The sequence below is a fragment of the Populus trichocarpa genome, chromosome 1, assembly GCF_000002775.5.
Source record: "Populus trichocarpa isolate Nisqually-1 chromosome 1, P.trichocarpa_v4.1, whole genome shotgun sequence".
Taxonomy (NCBI): domain Eukaryota; kingdom Viridiplantae; phylum Streptophyta; class Magnoliopsida; order Malpighiales; family Salicaceae; genus Populus; species Populus trichocarpa.
The window spans coordinates 5,102,155-5,124,757 of record NC_037285.2 but is presented as its reverse complement, the minus strand read 5'-3'; the positions used below and the strand labels follow the sequence as shown (position 1 = coordinate 5,124,757).

The window sequence follows — 22,603 nt, the reverse complement described above, 5'->3', positions numbered from 1 at the left end:
AATAATATGTCGTCAACTGGTTGGTTTTCGGCATATGTGTTTTTAAGTGAAACACATAGTACGATTTGGGTATGTTTGGAAAATTCGTGAGAAATCATTTGTGTGATTTTTCCATCTCCTGTTATTTTTTCATTGTAAAATTCTTATATACGGAGAAGGTTTTAAAATCAAATCATGTAAAATATTGTATATTATTGTGTGATTGTTGTTGTTTGTCCATGATTTCTGTAAATAATCAATTGATGTATATAGACTTGTTGATCCGTGGAGATTTTTCACCACAATTACACGCGCTTCATTGCAGGCTGGGTAGTTTTTTTTTAACGCGATAAAATAAATGTGCAAGCACTGATTTATATAAAAAAAATGGCAAATTAAAAATTCTATTCATATATTTAATTAAATAAGCTGAGAATATAATAAATATAAAAAAAATAGTGACAATAATTAAAAATCAAATTAAAAAATTAAGAGATATAAATATATCAAGATAAATAATCTAGCAACATGGGTGGGTAATGATCTCAAATAAATCTCAATTATGTTCAATTATGGGCAAAAAAATTAAAAGGGTTGAAAATACACACATACACACACACACACACACACAAAGAATAAACAGACTAGGCGCGCGAGTTTGCCCTCTAGCCTAGCATAAAGTTTAAGATTTCTTACCAACCGTCCATAAGGAGGAAAAAAAAAAAAAACCACCTCCCAGGTTGAACTTACGAACCACAAACAATACCTCATGTACAATATATTTTTAAGAAAAAAGTATAGGATAAACTGTTTATTGTTTTTTATAAAATTCTGTCATGCTTTGCATCAAATTTTATGGTTCAAAGTTTCTAATATCAATCTTCTAGTTTTTTAAAATACGTAGTTTCTTTAAATTTTAATGTAGCAACACATGTACCATTATACTATACATTTAAAAGAACTGGTGTTTTTTTATAATATTTTACTGTTTATATAAACATTAAAACATATTAATATATTTATTTTATAGTTTGATTTGAATTTCATTTTCTCTTTGTATTTTTATAAGTTACACTTTCTATCCTGCAATTTATATATTCAACAACAATTTATATCATCAACAATATATTTTCTATGAATTTTTTTGTTTGATTTAAGATACAAAGTATAATTTATAGAAATACATTAAAAAAAATTAAATCAAACTATAAAAAAGTTTTTGTAATTATTTATAAAAAAAATATCATCGTGTCGCTATCACTTTTTCTTCTAACTTTGGATGAATTTCTCATAGTGACTCGGTATTGGCCACTGAGTAATCAAATCCTCGCACGGTTGATTTTTCTGGGCAGGTTTCCTCTGAATACCACGCAACTGTTTAAAACTCTGAGAGCGATATCTCTAAAACTGGACCTCTCGTTGATGTGAGGTTAGGACTTCGGGTAGCCACCACAATTTGGTAGGAAGGACTGGGCAGGCTGTGAGATAGCTTTAATGGTGGAGGGTCATTTTACCTTTAGGAGTACATAACTGAGGTTGAGCCTCATCCATGCCTGTTTCCGATGGACGGAAAGTTTCCTTCGTGACCGGACCGGGGAAAATAAAGAAATTCTAAACAATGTAATATAATTCATTTTACAAGATACGATTCGTGAGACGAACTCGGTTCAAAATAAAATTGTACTATTTTATTGAAATTACAAATAATATAATCCATCTTTAATTTTCTTTTTCTTTTTTTCAAAATATATTTGTACATGAAATTGTGTTTCACGCACAATATGCACAATGACATGGTAAAAAGACACTTTTATACTGCTATATTAGAGCATCTCTAACGCATGAGTTAAATAAAAAACCAAATATTAAAAAGTGTACTTTTAGCTTTTAGCTTTTTATTTTTTTACTCCAACGCAGCACCCAAATAAATAGTTATTTTGGCTATTTGTTCACTAGCCAGTCATTTCTACATTTCCCTGTAGAAATAGCCAAAACAAATAACCATTAGCCAACAGCTCTTTTTTAAAAAAAAAAATGCAGGATGAATTTTCTTTAAATGGAGGAGGAAAGAACTTGTAGATTTTAAAATTTTGTATTGTGCCTCACCCTTCTCTCAAATTTAGAAAAACAAGAATCAATTATTCTCCGGTTAATTAATAACATTGGTTGTGTTAATTAGCTGAAAGATATGTTTGTTTAAAAGTTTTTTTTATTTTCTCTTTGAATTGTGTTTGAATTTGAATTTACTTTTAAAAAATTAAATTTTTAACAGTAACATATAAAACTAAAAATTAAAAATATTCATATAGATAAATTTTAAGTTTAATTTTAAATTATATCTTTTAACTTTCATATTATTTCATTAATTTTATATTACTTTTATAAATTACTCATATTAATTATATAATTAATAACATCATAATTATATTATATATAAAATATCTAAATTAGTTATATAATTATATTAAAATATAAATAGCTTTTCTAAATAGCTTTTTACCATTGGAATGCATGTAATCAAAAAAGTTATATTTACACTATTTAAAAAGTCATTTTATCAATTTGCCTCTTCAATTTAGCTTTTTGGGTTGGAAATGCTCTTATACTCCTATACAAGCTATACTTCTTTTTTATGAAATTAGTGTTTTCTCATGAATATTCTTGGAGATTGTGTTGTTGATTAGTATGTTTGTTTTCCTTTTAGTTATTAGGTTTGAATCCTAGATGAGTTTAAAAGAAAAAAATAATAATAAAAAGAGGTTAGTAATTTTTTGTATATAAAAACACAAAATACTATGGATTATAATAATGTAATTATGCTTTTACTTTTCTCAAAAAATCTAGCAAAGTTTGCTTTCAAAAGTAATATTATTTTTTCCAAGGGATTAATTGGACATTATCAAATTGATTGGAAGCAAATTGATTTGCATATTTTTTTCAGCACAATGAGATAATTTTTTTGGATTTGCTCAGTTTTTATTTCCAAACCAATGCCAAATAACCAAATTACCTTTAGAAACAATAATAATAAAAAAATAATTGGCATCCAAGAGCACTTTCACTTCTTCATCTTGTTTTGTTTTTTTTTTAAATGGATTTGATTAGGGAGAATTTAGTATTTGAATAAAAATAAAATATTATAAAAAAAAACAAAAAATAGTTGGTGCGTCCCTCCACATGAGGTGACGCCTTCTTCTAAATTTTGATAAGTTTTCTTTTCACATATTTTTTTATTTCATCATTCGATGTTGTTTATTTTTAAAAATGGACTTCACGGTTTTCTTTGGTTTCATTTTAACCGGATTATCTCAATCTTAAAATCTTGGTAACGGGTTTGGTCGGTTAATCTGAGTATTTTTTTAGGTTATTTTATATATTTTTTAAGATTTTATCCTTAAAAATTGGGTTCTTTTTTAGATCAAGCCTCATCGTTTTTATCCTTTTCCTTTTATTAAGTTATTTCATTCACGTAATTTGACTCACGAGGTTTGACAATCTTATTCGATTTTGTAATTGTTTAATTTTTTAAGATGTTTTTTTGTTGGCTAATTTTATATTTGATTTCAGCACTCTACATTTAGATTATTAAAGATTGACCATCATTATTTTTTTTTAGTTTGCTTTCTATGAGCTTGACCCGGTTTCATAACAAGGGTTGCAAATTTCACATTCCAGCTCGGCTTGACTCGAGGTGGTTTATTTTGTCAATTTTCGTCATCATATTATTTTTTAATAATTGTTCCATTTATTGTCGCTGCTTTTCTATCAGAATTAACATAAATATTTTTCCTTTTCTGAACCATGCTAACAATGCTGTTTTTAAATTGGGCCTACCTGCGGCGGCGAAGCACACGCTATCTATCCATTAACTTTCTGCAAGTACATTAGTTATGATATCGATGACCTATTTAAAATCTAATAAACCAAGGATTAACATACTGCTGGCAGTGGCAGACATTAACTTACTATAAATACATTAGTTATAATATATATATAATCCATTTAAAATCTAATAAACCAGAGAACAACATAGTACTGGCAGACCAGAACTGGTTCTGATATATTTCTATCATTAAAACTAAAAAGCAAAAAGTAGTTTTTTAATCATAGCTATAAAATATAATATCGTGTTTATTTATAGTTTTATAGTAGGGAACGAAAGTAGCAAACCTGTCAAAACTTGAAGGATGAAATTGATTAATTAGCGCCTAAAAAGTTTTATTTGCATACAAAAATAGAAAGAAAGAAAAGAAAAGTAGTATTGGCTATTGAGTAATTAAATCCTTGTACAGTTGATTTTTTGGGTAGGTTTTCTATTAAAATCCCTTTAATCTAAAAAGCTGCTTATGCTTTTTGAATTAAAAAACAGGTTAAAAAGGACCATTTTAAAAAAAAAATTATTTTTTTTTAAATAATATTTTTTTGGTGTTTTTAATTTATTTTGATGTGTTGATTTTAAAAATAACTTTTTAAAAATAAAAAAATATAATTTTAATACATTTCTAAATAAAAAACACTTTAAAAAATAACTATAATCACACTTTCAAACAAGTCAATAAAACTTGAAGAAAGACCGGACCTCTCGTTTATGTGAGGTTAGGAGGTAGAGCTACTTGCATTTACCCAATTGGGCAGGCTGTTAGTGTTAGATAGCTTAATAAATGGTGTAGGGTCATTTTACTTTAGTAGTAAATAACTGAGGAAATTATAGCCACACTTCCAAACACATTTCCAAACACAATTACGCCAATTGGGCAGGCTGTTAGATAGCTTAATAAATGGTGTAGGGTCATTGTACTAGCTGAGGTTGAGTCTCATCCATGCTTGTTTTCGATGGACGGAAAGTTTCCTTCGTTACTGGACGGGGAAAAATAAAGAAATTCTACACATAATAAAGGGACATGAACGTGAAATTTTGGAAGGAGGCGTGAAGACAAAGGAGGAGACGAAAAAAAACAGAAGTCAACTAACACCAAACCAAAGTAAATTATGCAACAAGTGCTCTCCAAGGAGGTAAGCCCATGACGAATCAAAAAACATCACAGAAGATTATTTTTCACCATCATAAGCAGTTGCAAGTGCTGTCTAAAAATATAACCATCTAGGTGGTGGTCTAGTGATAAAAGTTTGGGATCAAAAGGTTTATTTCCTCTGTGGTCTCAGGTTCGAGCCTTGTGGTTGCACATATGATGGCCACTGGAGGCTTACATAGTCGTTAACTTCAGGGCCCGTGGGATTAGTCGAGGTGTGCACAATCTGGCCCGGATACCCACGTTAAACTAAAAAAAAAAAAATATTGTCTAAATACAACAGGACATCTCACTTGTTGGTGTGTTCAACATACATGTCAATCACTTTTATATATATATATTTATTAAAACACTCAATTACCTCTAAAATCATATGATAATCGTAAGAAAAAAATCAAAATAAAAATATGAATAAGCTCTAAAAATAGGGTAAATTATTTTACTGTGCTATTAAAATTAAAATTTCAAAAAGTGTTAAGACCCAAGTTAAATAATTTTGTACTTTTAAAAGTAACTAACTAATTATATTGTGCAAAACAAAAAAAAATCAAAATACCTAATTGCACCTAATTAATTTTATAATATCTAATGGAATACGTGAAAAAACAATAATAACCCCCAATGCAAGTCCATTGGATTTTCTTTAGGAGGACAAAAACAGCATTTTATTGTTATAATCCATGCTTACCAAGGTCTCGTACTTTTCCACATTGTTTAGGTTATTTGTTTTATTGATTAATGTGGTTGTTCGGACCAACTTGCGTGCATCTCAACTAATTTTATAGGTCATGAAGTTAACAACCATGTAAGTTTTCAATGGTCCTGGAGTTTGTGAGATTCGAACTGGTGATCTCTAGGGAGCAAACCTGGAGCCTGACTAGTTAAGTTATATCTCTCAGGGTTCAATGAAGATAACTCGAATTGGTGACCTCTCAGCACGCATCTCGACTAATCTTACGGACCTTAAAATTATTTAAGTTTTGTTAATATACGAGGTTGAGTCTAATCCATGCCTGTTTTGTATGCAAAGTTTCCTTCATGCCTGACCAGGGAAAAATAAAGAAATTCTAAAACATAATGAAGGAACATGAACGTGAATTATATATATAAAACCACTAATATATATACACATACACACCCAATGTAATATGATTTATTTTTACAAGATACGATTTGTAGGATGGACTCGTTTCAAAATAATTCTGTACTTGAAATTGTGTTTCACGCATTATATTAAAATCAAAACAAAAAAGTGATTAGGGTTTAAAATACTAAATTGCCCCAATTATCAATTTATTCTTTCAAAAAAATTAATGAACTGACTAGTAAGGATAATACAGTACTTTCACAAGGTCCATCAATTATTAATAGATTGATCGGGGACAACTTTGTCTTTTCATATTTCTAAACCATAATGAGATAACTAAATTACTCTTAAAAACAAAATTTATTTAACTGAAATCTATTTTTTTTTGTATTTTAATCCTTATTTTTAAGTTATAATCAAGTTGACTGATATGACATGTAATATTTTAATAAACACGAGACATAATTTAAAAATTAAAGCTGATAGGCACGTGCATCACCTCTCATCATCCAAACAACAACTTACATGATGACATTGGAAACATCAAGGCGTCTCTTTTCACATGATGTTTTTTATGCGACAGTATGTTGACAATTGCCTCTTTTTTTTTTTCTTTTCCTCATATCTCTCTCCGCCCCTTGAAACTCATGTTGGCTATTTAAAATTTCAGAATTGTCCTTTTATTTACGGATGTTTCAACTTTGGTTTTTATTTTTTATTTTTGTTCTTGGCCCTTTGTTGAATTTTATTTTATTTTTTCAATTTTATCCTTGAATCCATAATTGTGATTTGTTATTTTTTTTAAAATTTAGTCCTTATTGTTTTGATTTTTCTTTTATTTTTTGGATCCTTTATGAATTTGATTTTTCTTTTCAACTTCCCCCTTCTATTCAAAATTCTAGGTTGTCCTATCAATTATTTTTTATTTCAAATTTAATTTTTATTCTTTTAATTTTTATTTTTCATTTTGAATTCTTTTGTTTAATTGATTTTATTTTCAATTCTATCTCTCAACATTTGACTTGTTAAGAATTAGATTTCATGATTTTTCTATATAGAGTAGTTTTGATTTAGTGACTTGGGTTGTAAGTTTAAAGAGTTAACACGGGTTGATATTATTTGTTTTTATATTTTTTTTAATTTTATCCCTTTAACATTGGGTTATCTTGAAATTCAACACTGTAATTTTTTTTTCTTTTGAAAAATATTATTTTTCATATGTTCATTGCTATCACTTTTTATTTTAAAATTTAGTTTATTTATTATTATTGCTTTTTTCTATTATATATAATTAAATAAAATTATCTCATTGGATCTAGTAGCTAGGGTCTATGAATTGAGTTGTGATTTTATTTTTTTTCACTTTTTAGCAACGTTTTTTTTTCATTACAAGAAAATCTATCCAACTAGTCATGAATATAGTTGGAGATTTAGTGCTATTGACGAGTAAGTTTTCTTTCCTTTTTCATTATTCAAGGATTGAATCTTAGAAGAGTTTGAAAGAAAATAATATACCATAAATACATTAGTTATGATATAGACAGGGACGGAGTTGGTAATATTTAATAGGGGAGGCCAAATCAATATAATAAAATATATTATTAAAAATTTTATTTATTTAATAAAAATATTATATTATTTCATATTTAAATACTAAATAATATAAAAATTTAAAATGTTTTGCAGGGCCCGGCCCTGCTTGCCTCCTCAAGTTCCGCCATCCAGATGATCTATTTTAAATCTAACCAGCCGAAGAACAATATTGTGTCGGCAGACCAAAACTGTTTCTGATATACTTTAATCATTAAGACCAAAAGGCGATCAGCTATAAAACATAACATCGTGCTCTTTTATGGTTTACACAGTAGGGAATCTAACCAAGAAGTTCGTCAAGGCTTTAAGGTGATTAATTAGCAAAGTTTTATTTGCATTCAAAAAAAGAAAAGAAAAGGACAAGATAGGGCTGTGTTTTACTTCACCAATATGGCATGATATATATATAATTTAGAAGAAAACTGAAGTCTAAATTAAGGATAATGACGATGCCACTTTGCTAATTGCTAATTTACAAGAGGCTCGACATAACAGTGAAACCAATATGCTAAACTCCTGAATCTGACAGAGGATGGCAAACCCTAGCAATGTATAAACAATGCTTTGAAATATAGAAATCTGAGTCTGCAATGGCTATTTCGAAAAGAACAGTTAATAATTACGTACATTTTTACTCGCAGATCAAAGCCAACAACTCGAAATCGAAATCGAAAAATCACTTATACACAAGGAAAAGGGAAGGAAAATACTGATGCTTTCCTCAAGGAAATCCAGAGGTCGGAATAGAATGCGGCTCCTAACCTGTCTTCGTCATGAATAAATGTGTATGCACCAGAAATCTTGTGGAGAAGAAAGGTGGACTTTTCCATCAAACCCACCCGCATTTAAAAAAGTAGTTGGATCCCCACGATTGAACAAACAGATTGGAATAGTAAAAATCAATGAAGTTGTTGGGAAGATACAGGATTAGGTTTCAAGCTCTGAAAATACCTTCTTCTGTAAACTCGCTCGTACGTGAAAGCCTATTTAAAGTTCGATCAAGTAGGAATTTTCGATGCATACAAACCGATCCAAGGATCTTTGCTATATATATATATATATAAATTCATTCTGCTCTACAATAAAACTCTGCTTGAACTACTAAAAAATTTAACCATCAATTGCCAAAAAAAAAAAGCAAGATAATTAAATCATTTATTTTGTTATAATATCATTAATTATACTTAATTTCTAATAAGAACTATTCATTGTACTATAGAGTTCTAAATTTTCACAGCATTAACTTACGATTTACTGTATTTATATCTTGCTTTCCATCATAATCCTTGAGGAGTTAGTGTTGTAGAAATTTACAAAAAAAAAAAAAAAGTTTTGAATATTGATGGTTGCCACGATAAATATAAGTCTAAGCCAATTATGGATTATAGATTGTTTTTTTTACTTATAAAATGGATGCAAATAGACCAACAACACAATTAATCAATATATATGGAATATTTGTATGACTTAATTTCTTTTCTCTCTCTCTCCAAGTTTTATACTTCTTTCATATCCTAGAAATTAAAGATTGCTCGAAATTCTTCAAGATTTTATTAACGTTTTATTTCTTTTATTATAGACATAAGTTGTAAATTGTATAAGGGATCCATATCACTTTATATTTTCTTTTTAAATATGATATAATGTAATTAACTAATAACCGGGTTTATTATACACTTGACTATATATTATATCATAACCATATATGTCTTTGTGAAATATAATAATTTTATTATCAGATAGATAAAGCTTTTTGAGAGTGATGAGTCGGTTTTTTTTTTTTTTTTAATCAACTCACTTTTCAACAGCTCAAGAAGCAAGAGTGTGCCCTCGACAGGTCATGACAGCAATTGTCCGGTTAACTTCAATTTACAGGGAAAGTTTTTCACCTAAAACTTTTATTTACAGGACGGTTTGTTAACGGAAGATTCCTCTTGGTTAACGGTGCCTGAATCAGTATGAGAGTATGTTAGTTTTTATATTTAAAAAAAAATGAATTTTTTTAATTATTTTTATTTTTCAAATTATTTTGAATTAAAAATAAATTTAAAAAAATAAAAAATAATATCTTGATATATTTATAAACAAAAATTACTATAAATATAACCCTGTCACAATGTTAAATAGATTTTTATATTAAAATTGTGGTTGGAGAAGTTTTTTTAAAAAAGTTTTAATTTTATTTTTAAAAAATTATATTTATTTTTTATTTATTTTTATATATATATTAATATTAAAAATAAAAAATAATTATAAAAAATATATTATTTTAATATATTTTAAAATAAAAAAAATATTTTAAAAATCAACGTATATCCACTCTCAAACTTACTCTTAAAACGAACCATTTTAAAATCATTTTATTCTCCTCCTTGAATTAAAGTCAATTTCTAAGAGCAGAGAGAAATCAATCACTCTATTTATGGATGAACAATAAAGTCCATAGACTTTACACAAAATTTAGAAAATGGAATTCAGTAACATAGAGGAATCAAATGGGATAATAACAGAAGAGGAAGAGAATGGAACTGAAATCAATGAGATTGAACAACGCAAAGTGCGTCTCATGAGAGCCTTTGTTGAAAGAGAAGATCCCTCTGTCAAGGTTCCTTCTTTTTTTCTCTTTTTCTTCTTCCGAAGCAATATGCTTAGTGGGTTTTTGTTTTTATGAGGATTAATTATTGATAATATAGCTGTCTTGTACTGGATCATGTACCATTTGTTTTGTTTATGTTTTCTAAATTAGATCAGTGAAAATTACATGCTGAGTGTGCTTTAAATCTTTGTACTAGTTGAAGAACAGCGCACACTGATAGTTAACTTAGAACCTGAATTGCTTAGTAATAAAAATTGTTTCGAAAATATGATGTCAATCACATAACATCAGAGCAGCGGCTGCAAAATGCAGTATTAGGCTTAGAGTTGCAGTATTACCAAATTGCACAAAAGAAAGGTGTGAGCTTTAGCAAGGCTGCAACTAATTGTTTTTTGGCTTGATTCTCAACTTTTTTTCCTTGATTGAATTTGTGTTTGAGTCCAGTCATCCACACCACTTGCGTTCTGGGTTATATGTGTTTCTTGTGATTTTCAGGAAGTAGACGATTTGATGATCCGGAGATTTCTGCGTGCTCGAGAACTAGACATTGAGAAGGCGTCGACCTTATTCCTAAAGTACCTAAGCTGGAGGCGATCGATTATCCCAAATGGCTTCATATCTTCATCAGAGATTCCAAATGAACTTGCTCAAAACAAGTTGTTTATGCAAGGGATTGATAAGCAGAACCGTCCCATAGTTGTGGTTTTCGGTGCCAGACATAAGCCTTACAAAGGAAGTTTAGAGGAGTTCAAGCGTATGTAGTAAACCTGGAAGCTGCATATTTTATTTTTGAATCCTGTGGTAACGCAGATGAGAACCGATAGTTTCAAAATTGCCTTGTTCTCTATCATCGACCATAAGAGAACAATTTTGTTTTTGTTTTTTAAAGATCTGACATGGCAAAGTAGACCCGTGTTCAACTAACATGGGAAATTTCTTTTCCATGCAGGTTTTGTTGCCTACACTCTCGATAGAATATGTGCCAGGTAATTCTATCAGTCACAAAATTCTCGTCTTCGCTACTTTTGCTATCCTGGAAAATGATCTTTGGAGGAGAGGGCATCGGTTATTTATTTGAGTTACAGTATCAGTGTAGTAGTGACGCCAACATGTTATCATATCAATCTCATTCTATCTGGCTCGTCCTAATAAAACAAAACTAACAATGTATTTTAGCAAGATAGCTGGGTATGTGTACAAGCACTATACCTTTAGAAATAACAATTTCTAATGGAATCCAATCTAAGAATTCCTTCTCAATCTCACAAGTTTCATAGAACCAGGTCAATTTTGTTATTCAGCGTTGGTTTTGAGCAAGCCAATCAAGCTTATGCAACATCTTGGGTTTTACAGAATGCCAGCTGGACAGGAAAAGTTTGTGTCCATTGCAGATCTTGAAGGGTGGGGATACACCAATAGTGATATTCGTGGATATCTAGCAGCATTATCAATATTGCAGGTTTGATGTCCCGCCATGCAATATTTCCATAAAAGCTACTTCTAATTTGTTGCATTTACTAAACTAAAGAGCCATACTGATTATAGCTCGCTTCGCTTGCTCTTGTGCATCTTAAAATGAGCATTTAGGTGACCGTAAGATACACCAGCAGTGGTATAGTTGTACAAAAAAATTGCTCTGGCTGAGATGCTCATATCATTAGCCTGAATGTTTTTGTTTTTGTTTTTTTAACAGGATTGCTTCCCAGAGAGGTTAGGTAAATTGTTCATAGTTCATGTGCCCTACATATTTATGACTGCATGGAAGGTTGTCTACCCGTTTATTGACAGCAAAACCAAAAAGAAGGTATGGAACATCTTTCCTTGCTAATATGCATTTTCCTACGTTTTGATGGGACCAGCAACAGCTGAACATTATGGAAACAGTTCCGCCAGCTTTATATTTTCTTGAAACCTTCTGCAAATCTAAAAGCGAAGAGTATGAAGAGATCTGGATTGTGCCAAGAACGTTAGTATACGAAAACGTACCCAGGGAAACCATCAACCTTTTTATCAGACAGAATCTCGAAAAGATGATTCCTGTTTTTGTTTATTTATTTTTCCAAAACGTCTAATTGCCAGAAATTCCAGAATCTTTAGATTTTTTTTTTATTATTATTATGGTATACAGACTTTGGATTTAGACTGCATGGAGACAAGCCACGTATGCAGGTTGGCAGTTTTGGCCCGTCTTTTCTTTGCCTTAATCCTCCCCTTGTGACTGAATTTTTTTGCAGATAATCTTTGTCGAGAACAAAAAACTGAGATCCACTCTGCTTGGCGACATTGATGAGAGCCAGCTCCCAGATGTATATGGAGGCAAGCTGTCATTAGTTCCTATCCAAGACGACTAGCTAATTGATTTGTTGGTTAAATTACACACCAAGTTCCGGTTATCTGCTCTACAATTCACAGGCGTTGAGAAGTAGACGACAATACCTGTTTCTTTGGTGAATTTGAGAACTGGACACGAGAGCAATAGTAATACCTTTATCTCGTTATTTTTATGTTAAATGAACTCCTCTGTTTTTTTTCCTTGAATTGAATGCTATGTGAACTCTTGAATGGCCAATATCACAGGAAAAGAAAATATAAATCTCCCACAATAAATGGAAATTCTGGCAGATGATTTTTCAATCCATTTAACAGCTAAATGTTGAATAGAAAGCATTCATAACCAAGTCTCCATCACCCTCTTGATATAATAAAACTTTCTTGAATTTAAGATGAGCCACTGGTTCAAATCTTGTTCATTGACAAGCAGCCGCTAATTAGTATCCATTGCGAGTTCTTCCTCCACGCAGTACGCCATGAAGATACTAAATTGTGCATCCAAATTTCCAAATAGAATCCGAATTCATGTAGTTTTATGGCAGCCACATTCCCCCTCTGGGCCAATATGTTTTGAGAACAGTTGTAACCCTGCCCGTTTATTCCTCCAAGACCAGTATGCTTCATGCATGATCAGCAGGCACAATTCAAATCGAGCTAGCATTTGAGTATCTGCAGCTAGCATGATTCAAGTCCAGAAGTCTCCCAATGTCATCTTATCGCACTTTAAAATGTAAATGAAAGATCAACATTGCATGCCCGAAGGGATCTTGACAACTAGTAAGACAGCAACCATCCCAAGTTCTGATTATTTAGTGGAATGAATTCTGAGTACAACTACACTGAAAATACCCAATAAAATATCCAGGTGTATTATTCAGAAAAACATAGCCCCGCCAATTAAAGGCGGAAGATACACAATGCGAATTGATAGAGCATTAAGTGAACATGCCAACAGTTGAACAAAACAAATTTGCAAAAATGCCATATCAGTGTTTCGCAGCTGTAGAGGACAATATCTATTATAACATCCCATGGGAAACTAGAGCTCCATAAACGAGTTCCTGCAGGATTTCTCATCCAACAAGTAGCTTGTTCTCCTCCATGAAACTGTAAGTGGGGACCTCTAAATTATAGGGTGCTGGACCCTTGCGAATCCTGCCAGAGATGTCATAGTGTGATCCATGGCAAGGACAAAACCAGCCACCAAAATCACCAGCATTAGGTAATGGAATGCACCCCAAGTGGGTGCAGACCCCAACAACCACAAGCCATTCTGGATTCTTGACCCTGGCAGCATCCTCCTGCGGGTCACGAAGGGATGCAAGATCAACACTGTTAGCTAGCTTAATATCGTCTTCGGTTCGTCTCCTGATGAAAACTGGCTTTCCACGCCACTTCACTGTAACAGTTGAGCCAGGCTCGATGCTAGAGAGATCAACCTCAAGGGAGGCCATGGCAAGGACATCTTTGCTAGCAGACATGCTCAGAACAAACTTGAGGACCAGAAGACGGATTAAGGAGGCATACACAAACCGGCCACCTGTCAAGACAAAATAGGCAAAGGCACGTTTGCTGGGGTCACCAGGTGGATAACGCTCATGATTGTGCTCGTCATAGACAATCTTTGAGGTAGGGTTCTTCACAGCTGCTACAGTAGGCGGGAGATCTGATATGATACCCATATCATGTCCTGAAGTAAGGGCTCCAGAAGAAAACCCTGTAAGAATTATCAGCCATTGGCAAATTCATTACACAGCCAAATTTTGGACAAATAACAATATACAAAGGACATCAAGCTTGTGAAGACATTGCCATTGATGCAAAGAGGACAGGATCTTTCCATTGACAAAAACTATTAGTTGAGAAGAAATGACTCGGAAGGGAATATGGGGAGAGAAAAAAAAACACGGTACATTAACTGAGTGACAATCAGCTACCAAAAACCCCTATACCCTATTCCTACTTCTCTAGATGAAACTTTTATGATCTTATCCATTATTAGTAGCAGTGAGTGCTTACACACACAACACGGAGATACAGATACCTGGCCTACCATTCCATTGCTGTCTTATGAGAATAACAAGAACACCACGGATCATTGACATAATAGCTCCCATAATATATATATATATATCTGATTGTACTTCATTAAAGCTACCAAAACATTCACCGCAACTGAAGAATGTATCAGTAGTAATTAACCGCAGTTGCTGGCTACTAAGAATTACAGATACAATAATGATAATAAGAGCAAACATAGCAAGTGGAAGCACACGCCTCCTTCCAACCGAGAACTTAAGCTATTCAATTCAGCTTGAACTTTGAGAATATGCTTAATTTAATATAACAGTAACAAAAGATTGGCACTGAAAACAAAAGTAAAGCTCAAAACTTCAAAATAATGAAGATTTGAACAAATAATTGTTGATAAAATTCTGAAAAAAATCCGAAAAAAAAATAAAACAAAAATATAAAAACTCATGACAAATCCATGAAAGATTTTTCATTCAATTCACAAGCTGTAGCAAACACGAAACCCTAAATCTGCTTGCGAAGAAATGGGACATCAAACAATCAAGCACACATCGTAACACACGAAAAAAAAAACTTTCAAAGTTGTTTGCGGCAATCGATATTCATTCTTTCAATATAAAAATCTCCTAAACCCAGATATCGAATTTATATATATATATATATAAAGCGCGTGGAATTAAAAAAAAAAAGAGGCGAGGCCTAAATCTGAGGAAAGAAAGAGGTGACCTCTGATTAGATCTGGAGGGAAGGAGAATTGATAAGGGGAGAGGATGGGTCTGGAAGAGGCAGCAGAATCACGACCATCATCGCTGACGAAAGCAGTGTTTCGAGAGACGAAGGCGGAGGTTGTCGGCGACTGCGAGGACCTCCATGGTAAAGATGAGAGCCTCCTCCCTGCTACTCTCAACATCTTCTTCCTAAATATTCTTCTCTTCCTCTTTGCTTTTACCCTTAGGGCAGCGTGTACTTTTCTCTACAGTCTAGAAACCGAGAGATAGAGAGAGAGATCGGTTGGATTTGTTTTTTTGTTTTTCCTTTACTTTCAATTTTTTTTGGCAAATATTAATTAACAGCTACAGTGAGGAGTCGTCTATGGCCTAAACTAGAAGGGTTCGCATCCAACCCTCCCATTTTTTTTCTTATTTCGTTTAAACGACGTCGTTGCCTGGCTCTCTTTACGCATGCTTTTTTATTTCTCCAATAATCACGGGAATTCTTACTTTTTTTACTAGTTCTCTTCCCCTTTATCCAATTTTATATCCCCAATATTACCTAAAGCCCAACATGGAAAATAAATCATATATTTCGATTATTTCATTAAATATATCATTCGTAAGGATGGAGCAAACAGACCACACACACAAAAAAAACCTGACTCCATCTATCTTCAGAGACGAACTTCAATCTAACGCTGCCTCCCATGATCAATGGAAACGCGCTAAATCTACCACCAATTCCAAAATCAAAACTCGTGAATTATATTTTCCATGCATAAAATTTATGTTCAGCTGAAGCTATGGGAATCTGGACGATGGAGCTTTGATTTTATTACGAGTATAGTCTCTGAAATTGAATACCAAAAGGAATGAACCTGCCAGGCTCAGCTCAGTTTATTGGTCCTAAGAACCGAATGACAGATAGAAGTCTATAATAGATAAAGAGATTCAGTTTACAAATCACAGGTAGATTTTTCTGTAATTCATCAGTTTTGTCAGAGATAATTGTCAGATTTGACGGGCAAGACATTACAGTATTGTGTAGTGTAAGAGAGGAGTGGTGGGGGAAACTAGCCAAAATCCAAGGCATTGTCGTATGCCTAACACATTAGGGCCACTGTCACGCAAGCTCTAATCCTCTACAGATCCAGAGGAGTGGTGGGGGAAATTTGCCCACGCATCGGCCCACGTCGTGTGTCCATCAGTTACCGACTTCACAACTGATGCTGCTTCTTCCACATTAACACGGATTTGATCCTTGCTATCCCTCTCTCTGATTGTCACTGAGGATGTTGAATCAACAGTTATTGCAAAGGGGACACCCAGTTCATCTGTTCTTGCATATCGTTTACCAATTGAGGTGCCTATGAAACAGCATTCACACAACCAATTAAAAAGAGCAAAGTCATGCAGTGCGGAAATTTAAGCAATCTCCTTAATGCAATTAAGAACGGAAATGATGCTCCATGTAGAGAAAAACGTGTCCAAGAGCAACATGGGGGAGGGGGGGTACCAAGGGTTCAAACACTTCAGAGAACAAGATGGGATTAAAACGCCTATATATAAGAAGATGCACATAAGCACCCTGAAATTTTAGTATCATTACAAACCGTTTTAGATTATTCTCAATATTTGCCCTCAGAACATACAAGACAAACCACAAATAAACTCAAAGCCGTTATTTGCAATTAAAGAGCAAGAAGATATATCATATCACTGAGGCTCAAAGTCTCTGCATGGCATGGAAATTTATCCAATCTAAAAATATTTGCAAGCCTTCATTTAATAATGTAGTATTTATTTGTAACTCTTGGCAACGACAAGAAATTTGCCTTTCACGGGCATCATAAATAAATGTTGGTGGTCTTTTTTCCTTTTTTATATAAATTTCCCCTCCTTATTTAGAAAGTTCAAAACAGGCACACTTCAAACCTTCTTTTAATTTTTCAGATAAAATGCACGAACCCAAGCATATACACAAACATTCATCAAAACATGCCTAAACTTAAATCACATGTCAATGATTACAAGCCACACATATTTCTTAGTAAACGAGCGAAAATGCCTACAACTGAACAACAAGATGATTTATCTACACTCACCTGTAATATCAATCTTATGAGAGATTCCAGCAGCAGTCAATGACTTAGAAATGATTTTGGCAACATCCTCATACTGCTGATTCTGGACGAGAGGAAAAACAGTGCACTTTATAGGTGCCACAAGAGGAGGGAAACGGAAAACATTCTGCTGCTCATCCCCGGCTTTACTGGACCTCATGTAGAAAGAGTGTTCATAGAGACAGTAGATTATACGGCCAATGCCAAAAGATGGCTCAATTACTGATGGTGTGAAAGTTCTCTGGTGTTCCTTCTTCTTCTCCTTTGAAATTGATACCATGCTCTTTTTAATTGTCACATTTTCCCCAAGAGTGCAGACATAAAATTCTACCTCCCCTTTGGTTTCCAGAGAGGACTTCATGTCCAAAGCTTCCTTTTCATTCATTGCCTAAAAAAGGGGGGAAATCACACCTAGAACAGGCACAAATAGTTTTATGATATTTATGTCCACTGAGAAATTTCAGCTTTACCTCCAAAGCTTCAACCACTTTTTTTTGGTTGCCCTTGAAAGAAAGCCCCAGCTCTTTCTTCACTGGTGCTATAACCAATTTCTGAAACCAGAACATTAAAGGTTAGATATAGCAGGAGTCCACCATGAACAGTAGAAATATAAGGACTTAAATTTAGTGCAATACAAAAATTTGAAAAAGAACATAGAATGATGACAGTGAGTGTGATTACCTCCACTTCCTTAGGTTCTGAAAATTTTTCATGGGCCACAAGAGGAACTCCACTTTTGTCCTGTTAAAGAAACAAAAAAAGCTCCCATGTGTTTGCTATTTCTAGTTTAAAAAAATTAAAGCAGATAAATTCTTAGCACTTCCTTGCTGTACTTGTTCTGTCACTTCATAGCATAAGCAGATACAGTTTCATATATGATGCATGCTGAGTTAAAGATGACAATAGCACATACTAGTGACATGATCAGGGCTAAAATGAACTCACCCTCGGAATTCTTCCCTAGCAGGATTATAAGATAAAGACATGAATGAGAGAATTCACATCCACCTATGTGCCTACTGTTAAGCACTGCATCTGTCAAATTTAGACATGCATATATAAAAGAGATTCTCACCGTGTGAGCACGCAAGTCATATGCAGATCTATCTGCAATACCAACACATTCAATCCAACCATATGAAGACTCAATCTCAGCATCCCAACAGTCTGCAGCATAGTGGGCCATTTCATTTGCAAGATGTTGCCGGAATCGCAATCGGTCTTTGTCTATACCAAGATGAGTTAGAAAAAGATACACTCTCCCAATGAAATAGCCAAGAGTTTCATTGTTGACAATTCCCTAGATGAAACACATGGTAGCATCATGACAAAGAGGGTAATGCAGAAGACAGAATGATAATTGAAAATTACCACCATATTAACCTTAGAAACAGCTTCACCAAGGCGAATTTTCTTTGCAGATTGGCCAGAGACTTGTTGTTCTCTTGGGAACATCAAAAATTCAAGATCTGCAACTTCAGAGTATTTTGGGTGAGATTTGTCCTCAGGATCAACAAAGTGCTCAATCTCTGCTAATGTGAATTCACGAACTCTTAAAAGACCTTGGCGGGGAGAAATCTATAAGTGAGAGAGAGCATATAGTCAGATCTGTGAGGGAAAAAACATCATAACAGCCAAGAAAGCATGCAAAACCATAAGACGACTTTCAATGTCGTCAATATCAGTGGAACAAACAATTGCGACAAACACAAGGCTATATAATGAAATATTGTAGCTAAAAACAGAATAACTATTGGCATTTAAAAAAAGCACTGCAAAAATAACTTGTGTGTGCATTCTCTAAGACTAAGAAAAGAATTAAAACCTCATTTCTGAAAGCCTGGCCAATTTGAGCAGCAGCAAAGGGTAGCTTGTTCCCATTGTAATAGTACAAGTCCTTAAAGTTAACAAATATGCCCTGAGCTGTTTCAGGGCGCATATACCTTTACATAAATAAAAAAAATGGGAGATTGTTTCAGTACCTAGGTGGGGAAATACAATGTTGCATATATACTGAAATACTGCAAACTCAAAACGCAGATTCAGCACATCATTGTTATAGAAATTACATAAAAGAAATCAAATTTATTGTAAAACACTCACCCAGGGCTCAAACCAGAAGGACCGATTGATGTTTGAAACATCAGGTTGAATGGATAAGGATCAGAAAGTGGATTCTTTGTGTCTGGAGCTGTAATACCATACTCCTTGATTTTCGCACCCAGCTCTTCAGCAGAGAGATCATCCAGGACAGCAAGTACATGTTTCAATTCTGCAGCCTTCTCTGCACTTATGCTAAGATCTTTCTGAATCTTCTCGTTACAGAAGTCCTTAAGCAAGTGGTCCGCCCGATAGCAAGTCCCAGTTTTCTCATCCTTAACCATAAGGTCCGTGAATTTATCCACATGACCAGATGCTTTGAGAACAACCTCGGGCGTCACACATGGGCAGTCAACCTCCAACATATTCTCCTCGAGAACGAAATGCTGCCAAAACATCAATAAATTTCCTAATTAGTACACAAATATGCAACAGGACTGCCAAATATTCTAATTCCTTAGACTTTCAATACAGTTGGGTAGTTTTTTCTTCGCTTGAAAAGGTAAAGTATAAATCAATTAAAAAATTTGACCTTCTGAACGTAATTAATTGCATTGCAATTCTTTGCTATAATTTAAATTCAACATTGATTGATTCAGTTTTCAACAATCAAAGTAAAAAAGTGAGAAAGTGATCAATCATCTTTACCTGGCGCCAAAAGGCAAGAACATTGGACTTGACGGCGCAACCAGGAGGACCATAATCATAAAGCCCAGCAACACCACGATAAATCTTAAAAGAAGGGATAAAAAACAACCTCCGTTCAAGTGTATTAACCACAGCTTGACGGAATGCTTCCTTATTAACAGAACCATCAGGATTACCACTAACGGCGGCTTGAAGTTGTTTCTCAATCGAAGACTTCTCTAATTTCAAGGCGTTCAGTTTTTCAATTGCCTCATCGACATCAGCCTTTACAGCATTAGAGGCTTTGAGTGCACGGACAGCGTTTCCTTGAGATTCGATTGAGGATTGTTTCTCGACGAGAGCGCGGCGGAGGGAATACTCGGAGGCGGCCATGGTTGCTGGAGGTTTGTGGTGGGTTAGGTTTGAGGATGGGGATATTTTGGGGTGTGGGCGGCGAGAGAGAGTAAATGGTGGCCAGTGGAAGTTGATGAGGAAACCAGCGAAATGAGAATGCGCACACGAGATAGCGAGAGACCGAGAGTGAGATTCTTGTTTTAGTGAGTTTTTTTTTTTTTTGTCACTGGTTTTTTTTTTTTACACAATTTTCTCACTAGGGTTTACACTTTACAGGGATATTTTATTGGTTAGCAGTGGTTTCCTAAAGCGGGGTGTTTGGTATGCTGGTTGATGCAAACCTATTTCGATTCTGTTAATGGACTGGGTGCAATTTTACACGTGGTTGGACTTTAAAGGTGTGTGTTCTCCAAAGCCCAGGCCTGACGAACGAACCGAAAAGGTTTTTAGTGGATGGGAAATTTAATCAATTCTCAAAACATAACGTATGTTACCCAAACACTGTTTAAATTGTTATATGAAAACTTAGGAGGCTACCAAGACAAAAAAAACTATGAACAAAAACACAACCACGTAGTTTTTATTAGTTATTCTTATTCATGCAGAAACAGAAAACAGAAAACAGAAAACAGAAGGAAGGTAGACAAGGGAGTAATATAACAAAGGATTAAAACTTATTTCAATGTAAATCAATTATTATTGCTGGAGAGAACCATGAGCAAAATGGATTTCACAATCCTATAGGAATATGGAATGAGAATGCCTCGAGGAATACGGTAATAAAAGGTTTGTTTTTTAAATTTACTTTTTTTATCATGATCTAAGATTTCAGAAAATAAATTAGAAAAGTTAATCCGAGTTAATTATGGGTTTTTGTTTCGGTGTTATTTTTTAAAAAATTAATTTTATTTAATTTTATTTTTTAATATTAGATTATTGGATTTTAAGCTTTATAAACTTTTTTTATTTTTCTATAAAATTATTCCAATCTTATATTATAAATTACATGCAAATTAAATTAACTTAGTTCAAACGAGTTATCATCACCTAGACATAGACATTAATTTTTTATGTTAGCAAAAAAACGACCGGGCCAGCTAATAATAACTATCTTAAAAAAAGTCTATGGAAAATATAAAACTACCCAGCCATACATCATAAATTTTTTAACTTTCCAATTTTTCACGGCCACGATCTTGGGCTAGAGAAGTGTCTGGATCACTGGGCATGAGCTTTAATGCAAAATAAGCTACAGAACGGTACAAGAGATCATCTCATGTTTAAGTTAGCAAGAGCAATAAGAATAGAATAAGTGCGCGTGGAGCAGGTAAAGGAAAAGTAATGCATGGTGTTATCTTAAGTAAGCCATTTGCTTTATTTCTTTTAGTCAGGCTATTTGTTTTTGTATTTAAAAAATATTTTTTAAAAAGTTTATATTTTATATATATATTTTTTAAATTAATATTTTTTATATTTTTAGATTATTTTAATGTATTGATATTAAAAATAATTTTTAAAAAATAAAATAAATAATATTTTAATATATTTTTAAATAAAATATATTTTAAAAAATATTTTATCACCGTAAAGTTAACTCGTGACGTGTAAGGTAGAGGCAGATGCCTATGTTGATGACGGCAAACTATGACACTTGCATCGAGAAATAATATAGGGGTCATGATAGGGCCATGGGTGGCTTGCTTTAAAGGGTAAGGTGATGCTCGCAACGTGGATTGCATTGGTTACGCCGGTTTAGGTCAGCCTGTAATTTTTTAAAAATATATATTATTTTAATATATTTTTAAATAAAAAATATTTTAAAAAATAATAATTTACACACTCTCAAACATTTTCTAGAAAGGGTTGTTAATTACATGTCTATGATATGACCAGAAGTTAGGTTGATATTTGTTTTTACCCGTTAATATTCAACCATAAATAATAGATAAATTCCACAATCGTCAAAATGGCCATTCTGAGAACTTTTAGGCAATTTAAGAGGGTGTTTATATCATTGTAATAGTTATTTTTTAAAA

General features: G+C 33.1%; 3 protein-coding genes across 3 annotated transcripts; 1 reads left to right on the top strand and 2 right to left on the bottom strand.

Annotated features, from left to right (window-relative positions):
• The first annotated feature begins 10,033 nt into the window (after window positions 1-10,033).
• LOC7482825 (uncharacterized) lies at window positions 10,034-12,854 on the top strand. Its single transcript, XM_002299319.4, has 6 exons — window positions 10,034-10,294; window positions 10,781-11,039; window positions 11,235-11,271; window positions 11,639-11,744; window positions 11,979-12,089; window positions 12,520-12,854. The coding sequence occupies exons 1-6, from the start codon at window positions 10,157-10,159 to the stop codon at window positions 12,634-12,636; spliced, it is 768 nt and encodes a 255-aa protein (XP_002299355.2). The 5' UTR covers window positions 10,034-10,156; the 3' UTR covers window positions 12,637-12,854.
• Window positions 12,855-13,394: 540 nt separating this feature from the next.
• LOC7482824 (cytochrome b-c1 complex subunit Rieske-4, mitochondrial) lies at window positions 13,395-15,808 on the bottom strand. Its single transcript, XM_002297843.4, has 2 exons — window positions 15,377-15,808; window positions 13,395-14,333 (listed from the first exon to the last, which is right to left on the bottom strand). Exons 1-2 carry the CDS (start codon window positions 15,558-15,560, stop codon window positions 13,690-13,692), a joined length of 828 nt encoding a protein of 275 aa, XP_002297879.2. The 5' UTR covers window positions 15,561-15,808; the 3' UTR covers window positions 13,395-13,689.
• Window positions 15,809-16,175: 367 nt separating this feature from the next.
• LOC7491435 (glycine--tRNA ligase, mitochondrial 1) lies at window positions 16,176-20,817 on the bottom strand. Its single transcript, XM_002297842.4, has 9 exons — window positions 20,235-20,817; window positions 19,590-19,972; window positions 19,312-19,429; window positions 18,870-19,064; window positions 18,562-18,786; window positions 18,168-18,227; window positions 17,957-18,037; window positions 17,469-17,874; window positions 16,176-16,730 (listed from the first exon to the last, which is right to left on the bottom strand). Exons 1-9 carry the CDS (start codon window positions 20,604-20,606, stop codon window positions 16,498-16,500), a joined length of 2,073 nt encoding a protein of 690 aa, XP_002297878.3. The 5' UTR covers window positions 20,607-20,817; the 3' UTR covers window positions 16,176-16,497.
• Window positions 20,818-22,603: the final 1,786 nt, after the last annotated feature.

Excerpts from the sequence above, each read along its gene's own strand:
- LOC7482824 (XM_002297843.4), bottom strand. The coding sequence starts at position 15,560 with ATGTTGAGAGTAGCAGGGAGGAGGCTCTCATCTTTACCATGGAGGTCC. Across the intron at positions 14,334-15,376 it reads CCCTCCAGATCTAATCAGAG|GGTTTTCTTCTGGAGCCCTT; the intron begins GTCACCTCTTTC and ends TAATTCTTACAG.
- LOC7491435 (XM_002297842.4), bottom strand. The coding sequence starts at position 20,606 with ATGGCCGCCTCCGAGTATTCCCTCCGCCGCGCTCTCGTCGAGAAACAA. Across the intron at positions 19,973-20,234 it reads TTCTTGCCTTTTGGCGCCAG|CATTTCGTTCTCGAGGAGAA; the intron begins GTAAAGATGATT and ends ATGTTTTGGCAG. Across the intron at positions 19,430-19,589 it reads CCTTCTGGTTTGAGCCCTGG|GTATATGCGCCCTGAAACAG; the intron begins GTGAGTGTTTTA and ends ATTTATGTAAAG.
- LOC7482825 (XM_002299319.4), top strand. The coding sequence starts at position 10,157 with ATGGAATTCAGTAACATAGAGGAATCAAATGGGATAATAACAGAAGAG. Across the intron at positions 10,295-10,780 it reads GAGAAGATCCCTCTGTCAAG|GAAGTAGACGATTTGATGAT; the intron begins GTTCCTTCTTTT and ends TGTGATTTTCAG. Across the intron at positions 11,745-11,978 it reads CAGCATTATCAATATTGCAG|GATTGCTTCCCAGAGAGGTT; the intron begins GTTTGATGTCCC and ends TTTTTTTAACAG.